The sequence below is a fragment of the Strongylocentrotus purpuratus genome, unplaced genomic scaffold, assembly GCF_000002235.5.
Source record: "Strongylocentrotus purpuratus isolate Spur 01 unplaced genomic scaffold, Spur_5.0 spur5_scaffold_9, whole genome shotgun sequence".
NCBI lineage: Eukaryota > Metazoa > Echinodermata > Echinoidea > Camarodonta > Strongylocentrotidae > Strongylocentrotus > Strongylocentrotus purpuratus.
The window spans coordinates 26,659,873-26,674,339 of NW_022145615.1; the positions used below are offsets into that span (position 1 = coordinate 26,659,873).

Genomic DNA, 14,467 nt, shown 5'->3' on the forward strand with positions numbered 1-14,467 from the left:
GAGTTAAATTGTTTTTTCTCTCTCTCTTTATGTCTCTTTATAGGCCGTATTTGGTATCATTAGAAAGAGAATTTCATGGTTGTTATTGTAAACTACTCTCTTTTTATCTATGATAATCCTATCGAAACACGTGATGTAAAATAGATTTATAGAACAAAATGGCGTCTTGAATGGCCCCCTTGACCAATTTCGAAAATCCGGCCAAGAGGTGCCCTGCGTATTGGAACTCGGCATGCCACTGCAAATTTTCAAGGAAAAAAAAGGACATTTAGGGGGCGAAAAGCAGTCTGAAAAAATGACGTCATAGCCGATACGTGTTAGATTCGGGCGGAATTCGTGTAGTGACCTTTGTTAAAATGCGATTTACTCACAATTTTCTGTGTGAACATATACTGTACTTGGTATCATGCGAAAGGGCACTTCATTGCGGTCAGTTTGACACTATTGTTATCTCCGCCAAATGTATTGCACGCATTTAACGCGCTATAACGTAATGCATAGTAAATTCATCATTTTTGGCGATAACTTTGCGACGAGGGCATTACAACTTATTAAACTTGACAGACAGTTGTCACGTATATGGATACATATGTGTGCCAAGTTTCATTGATGTAGGTATAACGATCGCTAATTTAGAGCAAGTTGAAGTTATTTCTCAATTTTCTTGAAAATGGCGAATTTGGAGGGCATTTTTCGCAAAGTCGGTCAGTGTTAGGGTATATAATTTTGTATATGGCTGGAAAGGGCATATCTTCAAGTATCTAAATCCAAAAAAGGGTACGGATTTGCCAAGCCATAATGGAGATACGGCCACAGAAAGAAAGCCAATTACCAGAACTTTAGAGGGCGCTATTTATGTTTTGTATAGCCATTGGAGCGTGAAATTTGGCATGGCTATGTGCAATTATGAGATAAAGATACTGTGAGATTTAAATACAAAACAGAATTCATATGAGAAAGTTAAGGCAGTTTTAGATTATTTAGGGGTCAATTTTTCAAGAACTTGAGAGATTTTTGACGGAGTCGGTTTCAGATTTCAGTTTTGAGTACGAAGATGGCATTTTGAAGGTCAGGTTATACGTCGCAGATAAAAGAACATCTCTTAGACTATCTAGAGGAATTTGTTAGAAGTTTGTAGGATCTAGGATAGTGGAGATGGGAAGGAAGAAAGAAAGGCCTTAAAATGGACCAGAAACGGACAAAATGGCGCCTGGACGGTTATGCATGAGTGATTTCGAAAATCGAAGAAAGTAGTGACCTGGATGAGATGCTAGAGATGATGCCTACGAAATTTGAAAGGAAATGGACATGGGGAAAGCACCTAACTAGGAATAACAAGCACTACGTGCAAAACGAATGCGATTTCCTGACGATACTAAGAAGAATATTTATGGGGCAGAATGTGAACGAAAACAAGGCAATGACGAAGGTCGTCATTGCAAAGAGAGTTTCGTGATATCGAAGATGGATATGGCCGGGCGATATGTTATGAGGTCGAGTTGGATTTAGACTTTATGGTCTCTTTGTGCGCACCGTACCCCTGTTGCAGCCCAGCGAAGCAACAGGATCAGCAGGCGGGTGAGCTCGGGGGACCTAGAGCTAGAGAGCTCAGATCAAAAGAACTTGGAATACCGGTACCACAAGTGTACGTTTGTGGAGATCTTTCCTGAGGCTGAGATCAGAACAGAAGGAAGGACTCAAGCAGGGGCCAGGGCTATACAAAACTCAAAGCTTATTACTTATTACTGCCTGGTAAACCTTAAATATAACTTGACTTAGTTTCCAGTCCAAAGCCCAGGTAAATCTAGGATCACATCATTACCATTACATGTAATTATGTCAATTGTCATTTATGAATTCACACATTCAGGGGCTTTACAGCTCTCCCTAGCTTCTCCACTCCTTGTCCTAGCTCCTCATCTGAGTAAAGAAGAAGACTAGGCCTATATTATTATTATTATTATTATAAGTAGCCTAAAAAGTATTGAGTAGTAGATCTAACTAGTATTGTTAGACCCTATTAGACTAATATTATTATTATTTTTATTTTTAAAAGATGTTAATTTAATATTTAATGCAATTAATTAGACGGAAGCTGGGACATCCCCCCCCCCCCTTGAAGTTAGACCTGGAAGCTTTGCAGCTGGAGACGGCTTTCTTCCAGAAGCTTTGGTATTCAAGGTATTCAAGGAAGCCTGGTCCTAGCCCAGGTTTATGGTAATGGTAAAGCTTTAGACCGAAAGCTTCAGTCTCTATAATCGTCGGTTGTTCCACTGAGACTACGTCTGGCTCCACTAGACCTCCGGTTATAGAGACTGAACGACTGCCTATGCCAGCCTGTGTTGAACTTATTCCGCTAGATTTTAGCCGCTAGGCCCCTCCCACAAACTTGCCACGGCCGTATTGTTATGCCCCCAAAATCCCCCAAAATGTCATTTTACCTCGTTCATTTCCAATTTTAAATTAGGCCTAGGCTATAATACATCGGTTCCACTTACTAACTTCATTGATATAATCCGTTTAATGGTCCCTTTTAAGGAAATTATCGGTCAAAATCGACATCCATGTTGAAATCTTGCAAGCCGTGTTTAACTCTCGCTGCCGTCAATCTCATCCCTTCTAGTCTACGCCGAAGGCAAAATGATTATGAAGGAAAAACTGTGCGCCATCTACACGTTCGTAATGGCGTTATCACAGTTTTTCCTTCATAATCATTTTGCCTTCGGCGTAGACTAGAAAGGATGAGATTGGCGGCAGCGAGAGTTAAACACGGCTTGCAAGATTTTCAACATGGATGTCGATTTTGACCGATAATTTCCTTAAAAGGGACCATTAAACGGATTATATCAATGAAGTTAGTAAGTGGAACCGATGTATTATAGCCTAGGCCTAATTTAAAATTGGAAATGAACAAGGTAAAATGACATTTTGGGGGATTTTGGGGGCATAACAATACGGCCGTGGCAAGTTTGTGGGAGGGGCCTAGCGGCTAAAATCTAGCGGAATAAGTTCAACATAGGCTGGCATAGGCGATCGTTCTGTCTCTATAACCGGAGGTCTAGTGGAGCCAGACGTAGTCTCAGTGGAACAACCGACGATTATAGAGACTGAAGCTTTCGGTCTAGTAAAGCTTCTGCCTGTCAAACCAAAGATCTCTGGTTCGAATCCCACCCAGCTCAGCTCAGGCGAATGACTGAGGCCTGTGTTGTGTGTTAACGTGCCCCTCCATAGTCAATTGGAGAGTAGAGTAGACAATTTTAGACAACATTGTAGTATTTGTAAAGACCCTGTAAACCCTAAGGCCATATAGTCTTAGGTTATAGTTATACCTATTTCCTTCTGATGAAATCAAAACTAAGTTAAATCTTGAGTTATAAGAAAATTTCATGTCTTTGTTGACTTGAGGTTCTAATACATAATAATAATAATAATTATCCTTGCTTATATAGCGCCTAACACTTACTTTATCAGAAGTCTCTAAGTGCTTTACAATAATAAATATTTGCTGTTATTTCGCAGTAAAATCTACAGGCTAGCTTATCAATTCAGCAATGCACCATGTCCAAGGGACTGACGTACGTTTGACGACAAGAGGTGCATCGATGATGGCAGAAGATAATCATAACGAGAATAGTAGTCTTTTAGACATCTTCAAAGAAGCCCTGCGTAACCGGGAGCATGGGATTCTCCACCTGAACTACAAAGGACTGGTGCAGTTCCCACCTCAACTTACAAGTCAAGATGACTACGCACACATCCAAGTTATCTATGCGAAGAGAAACCTGATCACCCATCTTGTAAGAGTATTATAAAGGTGTAATTTTTGTGAACACTTTCATTGTTGTAATCACAAATGACCATTGCAGTGATGATGAGGAGGAGGAGGAGGAGGAGGAGGAGGAGGAGGAGGAGGAGGGGGGGGGGAGAGAGGAGGAGGAGGAGGAGGAGGAGGAGGAGGAGGAGGAGGGGGGAGGAGGAGGAGGAGGAGGAGGAGGAGGAGGAGGATTGTTAGATGGTGGTGAGGATGGCAATGACGATGAGAAGGAGGAGGAAGACTTTCATGGAGAAGGATGTTGATGATGGTGTTCTAAAGTCAGGATGGTGACGATGATAGAGGAGAAGAGGGAGTTGATGATGATCATGGTGATCATGATGCTGTTGATGATAGTGAGGATGAAGATATTGGTATTAATGATGATGATATTGGTATTAATGATGATGATGATGATGATGACAACTAAACCAATATGCATTTAGGCTTTAGCCCTCCTCCACCGGGCTCCACAAAATATTTACTGGTACAAGTAGGAAAATAACTGCTCAGGAATTGTGATAATGATCATTTGATTCTTATCCTAGTTTCATGATTTCACTATATATCATCATTATCAAGCACATTTCAGCAATGTACATCACTACATGTACACTTGGGCTACCTATGCAACTAATGCCATTATTTAGGACTTTGTAGAATGAATTTGCAAAATATCTATAGACCTGAATAATTAATCATGACACTTTACCTGTTTTTTATTTCTATTTCGACATCTAGCCCCCTGATATTCACCGGTTGTCGGGCCTTAAAATCCTGTAAGTAGCCGATTTTAACTATTAGTTATTTTGTTCAGTAATTATTCATGTAATATGCCTTGCCTTTCCAAATTCCAATTGTTTTTTTTCTAGCAGTCATCACATCTAGTTATCAAATAAATTAAATATTTAGTTCCCTTATCAACGGGGATGAAACAAACTTCTGGAACTTCACTGGCCTCTTAAATTAACACAAGATCACAAGATCACTTGATGAATAAAAGTAGGGCATGTATTCCCTTTTATTGTTCTGTTAATTTGTTGCAAGGCCTTTCGGTTCGATCATAAGTTAAAATAAGGCATAGCAATGGGCTCTTGTGGATAATTTGACACCATTCGGGTGTTTACCCAATAACAGGTGTTGTCAATCGCCAGGATCAGGCCTTATGTTATCCTCTGCATTTCCCACCAATTAGTGCCCCATATGGAAAGTCATAATCTTACATTCCCCTCACCTGAAGACTCTCAGAGACTTGGGGGTCGTTTCTTGATGGGACTACAGGTTTGCGGTGTGCAATATTCAAATACAAAATTCTTATCTTTTCAGATATCTACATTCAAACAACTTGTCATCACTTCCTAAGGGTGAGGATATTTTGCCCCACCCCTTTTCTTTTCTTTGTAAATTCTAAGGGGACGTTTGTATGGCTGTGATTTCTGGGAATGAAAGAGATTTTCCATTTCTATACAATGTTCATTTTATCCTTGGTGTCCCCAGACATTTGAAGGAAAAACTGATTTGCAAGGCGCTCCAAGCAGCTGCATCCTCTAATTTTGTCAAATTAAGGGGAAAAAAAGATAGCCTTAAACAAATCATTTAAATCACATCTTTTCCTTTGTTCACTTACAATGCCCTTTTTTCTTCTATCTGATCATTTGACAATAATCAGAGTTTATGATATGATGTCATGTTGATAAATTTTTAGAAATACAGCTTCTAGTGATAATTTCCTAAAAATACAGAGATTTGATACAAATTATTTGTTGTGAATGTCATAATTCTAGGGCAATAATGGTCATGACATAAATATCTTTTAAGGAGTGCTAGAAATTAATGCGGTACTCCACAAAATGTTTACAATTTACTTTATGTTAAATAAGAAAATTGATGTTTAAATTGAATTTTTTTTAATCTTCTAGAAATGAGTCTGTTGAAGTCACTGGAATCTTTGGACCTGAGTCAGAATCTGTTCACCAAGTTTCCTAATGCTCTTTGTCATTGTACTGGCCTTAAAGAGTTGTACATGACTGTTAATCGTCTATCTTCCTTGCCTCCAGGTAAAAAATCATCACAAACTTCTGGTGACCTGACAATTGCTCTAGGATGTTCATGTATTTTATCTGAAATGTAAGGGTTGAGTTTTAGGTTTGAAGGGGCATGGGCAGAGACAACATTCTGATGTCCGACCATCTATTGCATCAAGCCAATGGGCATACATGATGGTTGTATTAATAATAATGATAATAATAATAGCTCACATTTATAATGCGCCTAATACATTGTTTCTAGGCGCACCACATATGTGTATGTGTACAAGCTAGCAAGCATTTCACAAATTCTCTGATTTCCTTTCCCTCATGAGAGATGAGTTGAAAAACTTATAAAGTATACTGTAACTATATATGGTAGATGATATAATTATTGGGAAGAAATAGCCATCATGACTTAGAGCATTAGTTTTGCATATATTTGAATAAGATGTGACAATTTGTTGAATCATGTAGACTTTATCAATATGTTGACATATGTGTTTCTTTCTCATGTTTGGAAGTCTTTGTATTATATTTAGAATTTTAGATGATTTGATTATTGGGAAGAAAGAGTCGTTATGACTTAGAGCACTTGTTTTGCATATATTTGATAAAGATGTGACAAATTGTTGAATCATGTAGACTTTATCAATTTATTGACAAATGTGTTTCTTTCTCATGTTTGGAAATCTCTGTATTACTAGTAGTTAGGAAGAGGAAATGATACATCATTCTCTGAATCGTATTACAAAAATATTATATTGCCTTCCTTGCTTTGCTTTTGAAGAATTCTGTGGAATGTCTTTCTTGTTTTGCTTGTCAACAGGAATCGGAGATCTAAAGCAGCTGACTGTATTAAACTTGATGGATAACCAACTAGTAAGCATTCCATCAGAGATCGGGCGATGTACGTCCCTTGACACACTTCACCTGGATCGGAATAAGCTTACCTCCTTGCCCAGACATCTCATCTCCCTGCATCATCTCAAAGAACTTTCTGCAACAGGCAATAATCTTTTAGTCTTACCCCAGGGTAAGTAGATTCATTTTTATAGCGTGACAGCTGCTTGATGACATCTTTTTTGGTTTGTGGTTATTATGATTACTATGAGGAGGCGCGATAGCTCAGCTGGTAGAGCAGTGGTGTCTTAATCGGCGACCCCGGTTCGAAACCAAGTCGATGCTCTAGTGCCCTTTGGTAAGGCATTAATCCCCATTACCAGGTCCCTAGGAGAGGTCCTAAAGCCTTTAGTCCTCTGGTTGCTTACTAACAAGCATTTATGCTTTCTTAGCAGTCAGGTAAAATAACCACCACCACTATTTCAAAGAGATACCTATGAAGGAATATTCTGTGAATTTTCATTTCATGATAAAATTACATGTAGCACTCTGATATTCATTTTACCGTACAATTACCCCAAAGAAATTGTCATTGTGATTTGTATGGTAAGTAGGCTCTAACGCATTGTCAAAATGTTCTTTATATATACAGCGTATACAGTATACAGAAGTTTTAGCCTAATAGACGGGGTTCATGATAATACCGAACCAGGGTCCCGATTCATAAAACTTGTTATCAATAACAAGTTACAATGAATATGATTAACTACGGCACTGAAATCATGGCATTTGATTGGCTGAGAGCAAATTTGTCTTAGAATGCTTGCATTTGTTATTGATAAAAAGATTTTAGAAACAGGGCCCTGGCTGTTATCACTAGAATAATTAAATTTCCAAAATGTTATTGGTTGTATTTGGAGTATTTGGAGTACAGTAGTGTATGCCTTTTCTTTTTTAATTCCAGTGAGATTTTATGAATTTTGTGGTAAACATTTCACCTATTAAACTAACCCCACACCCCTACTTTGTCTTTGAATGTTTTTTTCTCCTTTAGGATTGGGGTGGCTTCCAAGTCTTGTACACCTCTATGTGGATAGCAATCCGAGTCTATGCACCATACCCTTCACATTGTACACCAAGCAGATAGGAGTTTGTAGGTGAGAAGAGTCTTTCAATTGAAATAGATGATTTTATATATATACAATTTTATTGAAATCAAAACATCAAAAACCAAGTGCAAACAGTCCGAAGACTGACAACTGTCTTGGGTACAAAATAAAATTTAAATCAAATATACATATTAAAATAGCAATAATGAATAAATACATAAGTTACATAAGTTAAAATATCAAATAACTAAACTATTATCACTAAATATTGCAAAAAGGACATATAAACAATAACAACAATAAGTATACATCATTATAATTACATCAAAAGAGGGCTCACGAGCTGTGCAATAACTAAATCAGGCACAGACCGAGAGTCCACTAAAAAAGAAAATTAAATGCATAAGACTGGGTTTAAAAAAATGCTTGATTGAGCCTAATATTTGATGAATTTAAGAAAATAAGACTGCTGAAATGGAAATGAAAGTCCCAAATTATCAGGGCTGAGTAAAGTTGATAATAATGGCATACCAAAGGATAATGATATTACTACAGCATTTGTTATGCGCCATCGATCTAGTAAACTATTCAGGGATCCATTTCACAAAGACTTTTTTCAATGACAAATGACAAAAATCAGTGACAAATCTGCTGATAACCAATCAGAAACAAGGATTTCAGTAGCTTATAGCAAAAGCTATCATTTGCCACTGATGACAAGTTTTGTGAAACACCCCCCTGAGGCGCAGAGGGATACGTTCACACCAATCTGTAAAAGATGCATAACAGATTTTCTGGTGTATTAGCATTTAAGATGCAGTAGAAGAGTTCAAAATTCACACCTTGCCAAGTCGTTTTATTAGTGCAGTTATTAAGACTCTGGGATTTTGAAAGAAGTCCAAGTATGTAGGATAATTATTCCAAACTGCAAAAGTAACTGGCACTCTGGTATATCAGACACATGTATATCCCTGTATTGACATACATTTCTAGTGATCCAATTCAGTTTTTAATCCTTTTTATACTGCCGCTAATTAATCAACATATTTTTTTTGCAATAAAGATGTGGACCAGCAAAGCCTCAAGGAGATAAATGTACAGTGTATTCAGATAGGAGGTCGGACTGCATTGAATTCTTCCTTCAGAGATTCAGGACTATAATGATGAGAAAAACAACATCATTCCATCAATCGCCGCTGTTTTAATTTCACATTCATGTATCCGGTTTTCCATTTCTTTGCTTTAAAGAGAAGGGAAGAGGTGAAAAAAAATCATTCATGAGGGTTATCATTGTAATATGCAAGTGTGGAAGTACATCAGATAAAAAATGCTCCATGAAAAGCATGGCTCTTCAAATGCCTTAATATTCTATATATGGCATGTAATATCATAAAAATCGGGACAGATATTTATGCCACATGTTCGTGTAGTCCCATATACATCTTCCTGTGTACAGTGCTTGTAACTTTACCAAATTTCTTCTCATTTTGATGATTCCAGAACCTTGCAGTACACACCAATACTTATATGCTAGATGATCAACCTTTTCTGATCGATTCCACAACATTTCTTTAACAATGCAATCGCATGACCAGAACTCAATTTTATCTTTAAATTTACATTCTGTTCATTATTTGAAAAATATGTTTCTTTTGTTTGTTTTATTATGAAGATGTGGATCAGCAAAGCCTCCGGGGGAAAAATGTATTCAGATAGGAGGTCTGCGTGGAGTTCTACCTCCAGAGATACAGGTGTATCACGATGAGAAGACAAACATGCAACAACCCAGTACACTTCTTGAGCTGGCATTCACTGCTGTCTACCAGCATAAAGGTATACTAAGTTCATTTATTTTTATGAGGTCAGTGAACTCAGTTGAAATAGTAAACAAATACGCTATAGTACACTGAGAGGCTGTAGTTGAAATTATGGATCGAGGTGGCAGGAATCCATAATTTCACAAATGGCTTGAAATTTTTTAAATATTTTTCAAATCAACCTTCATTAAAATAACAATAATAATAACAATAATGTATACTGTCACTGAAGAAGTGTAGAGTGCAGTGAGCAGCGCAGACGACCGTATTGCGACTGGGCCGACACCGATATCACATTGATCTTGATCGATTGCATATCTATGACGTCATCCATGGTATAGTACCATGGTATACTGCACAATACCATGGATGACGTCACGGTAGCACATTTTTCTTATCGGTAACATCATAGCAATGTAATGTTTAGTCACATGATGCTGTGTTGTCCAATCACTGAACAGGATTTCATTAATCAAAAATATAAAATAAAATATTGGTCAACCGTGCTGAGGAAAATGAGCATTATAGAAGGTTCTTACTGATGTCAAGAAAGTCCTAGAGGCAAGCAAAATAAATATCTGAAGCATAGTGTGCTTCTCTATCCTTTAATCATATGGATCTTTGTTTAATTGCTTAAAGGTAAAGACCAGTTTTGGAAACGCCCCTTCTCAAAAATGAAATGGAAGCTCTTATTACCAATCATGTGAAAGAATATGTTTTGACTAATACGTGATGATACAAATTTTGCCGGGAAACCGCCTACTTATTGATATATTTGGTAAATTATCATATCTATTCGGCCTGGATAGATATGGCGTAGTTCCACATACATCTTTCTGTGTACAGTGCTTGTAACTTTACCAAGACTGGGCCAAATTTCTTATCCTTTTGATGATTCCAGAACCGTGCAGTACACACCAATACTTATATGTTAGATGACAAACCTTTTCTGATCGATTCCACAATGTTTCTTTCACAATGCAATCGCATGACCAGAACTGGTCTATACCTTTAACGGTCAACTCTTGTCTTTGCCTACATACTGACCCTGAAGTCCCCGGTTTGGAACTGATTCACGTCTTGTGGATGGTGATGTTAAAGGTTGTGGATTTGATGTTAAAGGTCGGTCCACAGATGTAAGGAATCATATCTGATTGCTCCACGTCTTTAGAACACAATAACACACACTCTCTATGTACCCTACTGCAGAGTGCAAAACAGAGATGCTCCATTTGATGTGGAGAGTATATTATAATATTTGGTATATCATTTCTTTCAAAATATTTTCTCATATTGCTTACAGGGATGCCAGTTTTCAGGCAATAGCCTGAATTCAGGCCCTGGCAAGTTATTTTCAGACCATAGTTTAGGCTTTTTTGTGTACAAAATAGCTAATTCTAGATGATTTTAAGGCCCTATGATTAATTCTAACTGGCATTCCCTGTGCTTATTATTAATTAAATTGTTCATCTTATTTGCCACGATCCCCTTTGTTCTTCTTTTCATCAGATGTCCTGGATGTGGATTCCCTGCCCAAGAGTCTTGCAGACTTTGTGTCATGCCCTACTGCACACTGCGTTGCACCCTCTGGATGCGACAAGGTCATCTTCACCCAGGCCTATGTACACTTTCTTCAGATACCCTGGATACAGCAGTTTACACTGGGTGGGAACAACAATGTGTCTTTGATGGCCTTGTGCTGCTCCTTGAAGTGCTTGGAGATGTTCAAGAAGCATCCTGTCCGTGTCTGATCTGGGAGTGGTTTCACAAAACTTGTCATCAGTGACAAATGACAGTTGTTGTTATAAGCTACTGAAATCCTTGCTTCTGATTGGTTATCAGCAGATTTGTCACTGATATTTGTAATTTGTCATTGAAAAAAGGCTTTGTGAAACGGGTCCCTGGGGGGTGTTTCGTCACAAAGATCCTAAGTCGAACCTAACTCGAAGTTGGACTTAAACATTAGGTAGAGCCATTAGTAGCCTAAAAATAAAATATATGCAAAAGAGCAAATTCAAGTAATTTAGACTTTTCATAAATTCCACATCAAGAACATGAAATATCCTTGATGATCGAAAATATGAATGATTTGAATCAACATTTTACATTTTATGCATTTGAAAATAACTTTTACAAAATATTTTCATAGACGCTAACGGCTTCCTATAATCGTTAAGTCCAACTTAGAGATACCGGTAAGTTCAACTTAGGATCTTTGTGAAACACCCCCCTGGAAAGTGTATGAGAAAAATGGTTGGGGATGGAAGATCTAAAGACTATGTAGCCCCTTTGAGAGGTTGCTTCACCTCTGGACACTGGTTGAATTGGTACTCTAGAGTCATAGGTCAATTCAAGCTGCACCATGGCATTCATCTACATTTGCCATTCTTTACCCAGGAAAGAAAGGTGGACTTGGCTGAATGCAGAAGGCAGTGATGATATCGAGGGTTCAGTGACACAAAGACGTAACTCCATATTTTGCCAAAATGAGCATTTTGATATCAAAGTGTTCAGAAAAATGTGGGCTTTCCAGGTAACACAAAGACTTAACTCCACCAACACCCAATCGAAGTCAATGGCTAGTGGAACATAGACTTAACTCCTTAAGGCCCAAGTTCTCAGTGTCAGTGACACATAAACCACTTTTTCTCAAAATGGAGGTACGTCTGTGTGTCACTGACCCCTCGATATGCCCTCACAGAGACCATCTAGTAGGAAGACCTTTAAGAACTTGTAGATGGTACAACTGAGGTGAAAGTACATGCAATATGTAATACAGAATTTACTTTGACATCATGACATGTACATGTAAGTGCGAAATTCCTCGGCAATGATTATACTATATATATGTGAGTGGTTTCTATAAAATATGTGCTTTCTTGGGACCAATAACTTGTTTAAATGAATCATGTGGTACTTTGATTATTTTACAGAATTTGTACAGTTTGATGTTCAGAATTGTAATTTCTATATCGTGCAATGATTTGGTACTCATTGTTAGAAATGACACGTCAGCTAGATTCAAACCAAAAGATTGTCATTTAGTATGTTAAAAGAGATATACTCCTTCATTTTTTTTTTTGGTTATTTAAATTTCTATTATGTCTTTCATAAACGCAAGAGGGGCAATACCTAGTTACATAAGAATGAATTTTTAAGAAAAATAGTTTACACTGTCATTCAATTCTAGGTCAGATAAAGAGTTTTGACGACTTCACTGCAAATTCTTCAGCATTGATTATGGATCTACTACTCACACAGATTTGGTGAAGCAATCAAAAGTGTTTGTCTTGCCATATTTGTTTGCACGGAGAAAGTGTTTCAATAAGTGCCTGTTGACTCTCAGAGTTGCATGTAAATATCCTATCCTATCCTCCTTTCTTGATCAATTACTCTGGCTTCTTGTTCGTCCTTGTGATTTACTCCGACGAGTGCAAGAAGAAACGCTGGAGTATGTCTGTATTTTATTGCAATTCTTCATCTTTGTAGTAGGGTTCATCTCTTCAATTATTTGCTCTTAAACTAGTATAGCCCCCAATAATTGAGCATTCAACAGTGTTCTAGTTATAGTTCTGTGCAGTTTACAGTGTTTGTACCGAGGTATCCATTTGCATGCCATTTCTTTCAAGCAGTATGCACCATCAAATCATTCTCATTATTTTCATACTCATTGTAGTATTAGTATTATTATCAAGACTCCATATTTTTTTCTGTAGACTGGTGCTATCTTACAATACAACACACATATATGCTGTGCAATACTATACATTTCTGAATCTAGAATTTTTGTTAGCAGGATAGTCAGATGGAATGAATTACAAAAACAAAACTTCAAAGAATGTTTTGGCCCGGGTGGCTAGAGCTTTGTTTAAAGGTATTACAAAGTTTTGGGAAATTTTGAAAAATGGGTGGATAGTGATTCTTTACAATTTCAATATATTTGGATGCCCCTGTGGATGTATTAAAAACACCAGAAATTTTAGCCCCTAAAACACTTCTGCTTTCGAGAAAAATTGAATATAAAGATTTACCGGTGCTCCCGGTAAATTTTGATAAATTTCAAATAGCCCCTACGGCCGTAAAGTGGTAGCTGCGACCATGAAAATCTCAGAGTATGTAGTTGTGGTATATAATTTCCGAACGAGAATAGCTAATCAGTCAATTTTAGTCAATAAACATTGTTTTATAGCTTAATTAATATCTTGACCTTGAGAGGGAGCTATTCAACATAAAGTGTTTATTATTTACAATTTCATAACTTTAGAGTCGATTTTGACCGCGACAACGATCACTTAATATTGTAGGATCGTGTATGCTTCCAATATGTTAATTTGAACCAAATTCGTGACCCCATACCAAAACTTTGTATTACCTTTAAGTTCCTTTATGTATCTATTTTACTTCATTCATGACAACTTATTATATCTGTACTGCTACTGTAAATATATACAATTATAATTTTGTCTTTAAAATTCATTTGTTATAGACCTATCGATTCCTGGTAAATTTTAATTCTATATGACATGTTCATTGGGCCCAAAAGTCAACCTACATCTACCGTAGTAGAAAAGCAATATACACTATCACAACTTTACTCCTTCCTGCCAACTTTTCACTTCAGATCAGAAAGATAGTAAAGGTTAGTCTCTGTTTAATGTTCATGGTATAGACATCACTAATCACTCTTGAGACATTTATATGGATGTGACTCTTGATAGGAATGAGTGCAGTTGTGAAAATGTGAGTAAAATGTTTTTCTCCTTTGGGGATTTAAAATTTCAAGCATAAGCAAGGGCATTAATAAGGGTCAGAAAACATATTAATAATGTTGTTTCTTATTATATATACGGTATATGTTTT

At 37.2% G+C, this 14,467-nt stretch overlaps 1 protein-coding gene across 1 annotated transcript; it reads left to right on the plus strand.

The window, feature by feature from the left end:
- Positions 1 to 1,623: 1,623 nt before the first annotated feature.
- Positions 1,624 to 11,445, plus strand: LOC100890667 (leucine-rich repeat-containing protein 28). The gene is made up of 9 exons (XM_030977292.1): positions 1,624 to 1,798; positions 3,520 to 3,797; positions 4,553 to 4,590; positions 5,138 to 5,175; positions 5,731 to 5,868; positions 6,668 to 6,874; positions 7,736 to 7,838; positions 9,463 to 9,623; positions 11,117 to 11,445. The coding sequence occupies exons 2-9, from the start codon at positions 3,552 to 3,554 to the stop codon at positions 11,356 to 11,358; spliced, it is 1,173 nt and encodes a 390-aa protein (XP_030833152.1). The 5' UTR covers positions 1,624 to 1,798; positions 3,520 to 3,551; the 3' UTR covers positions 11,359 to 11,445.
- Positions 11,446 to 14,467: the final 3,022 nt, after the last annotated feature.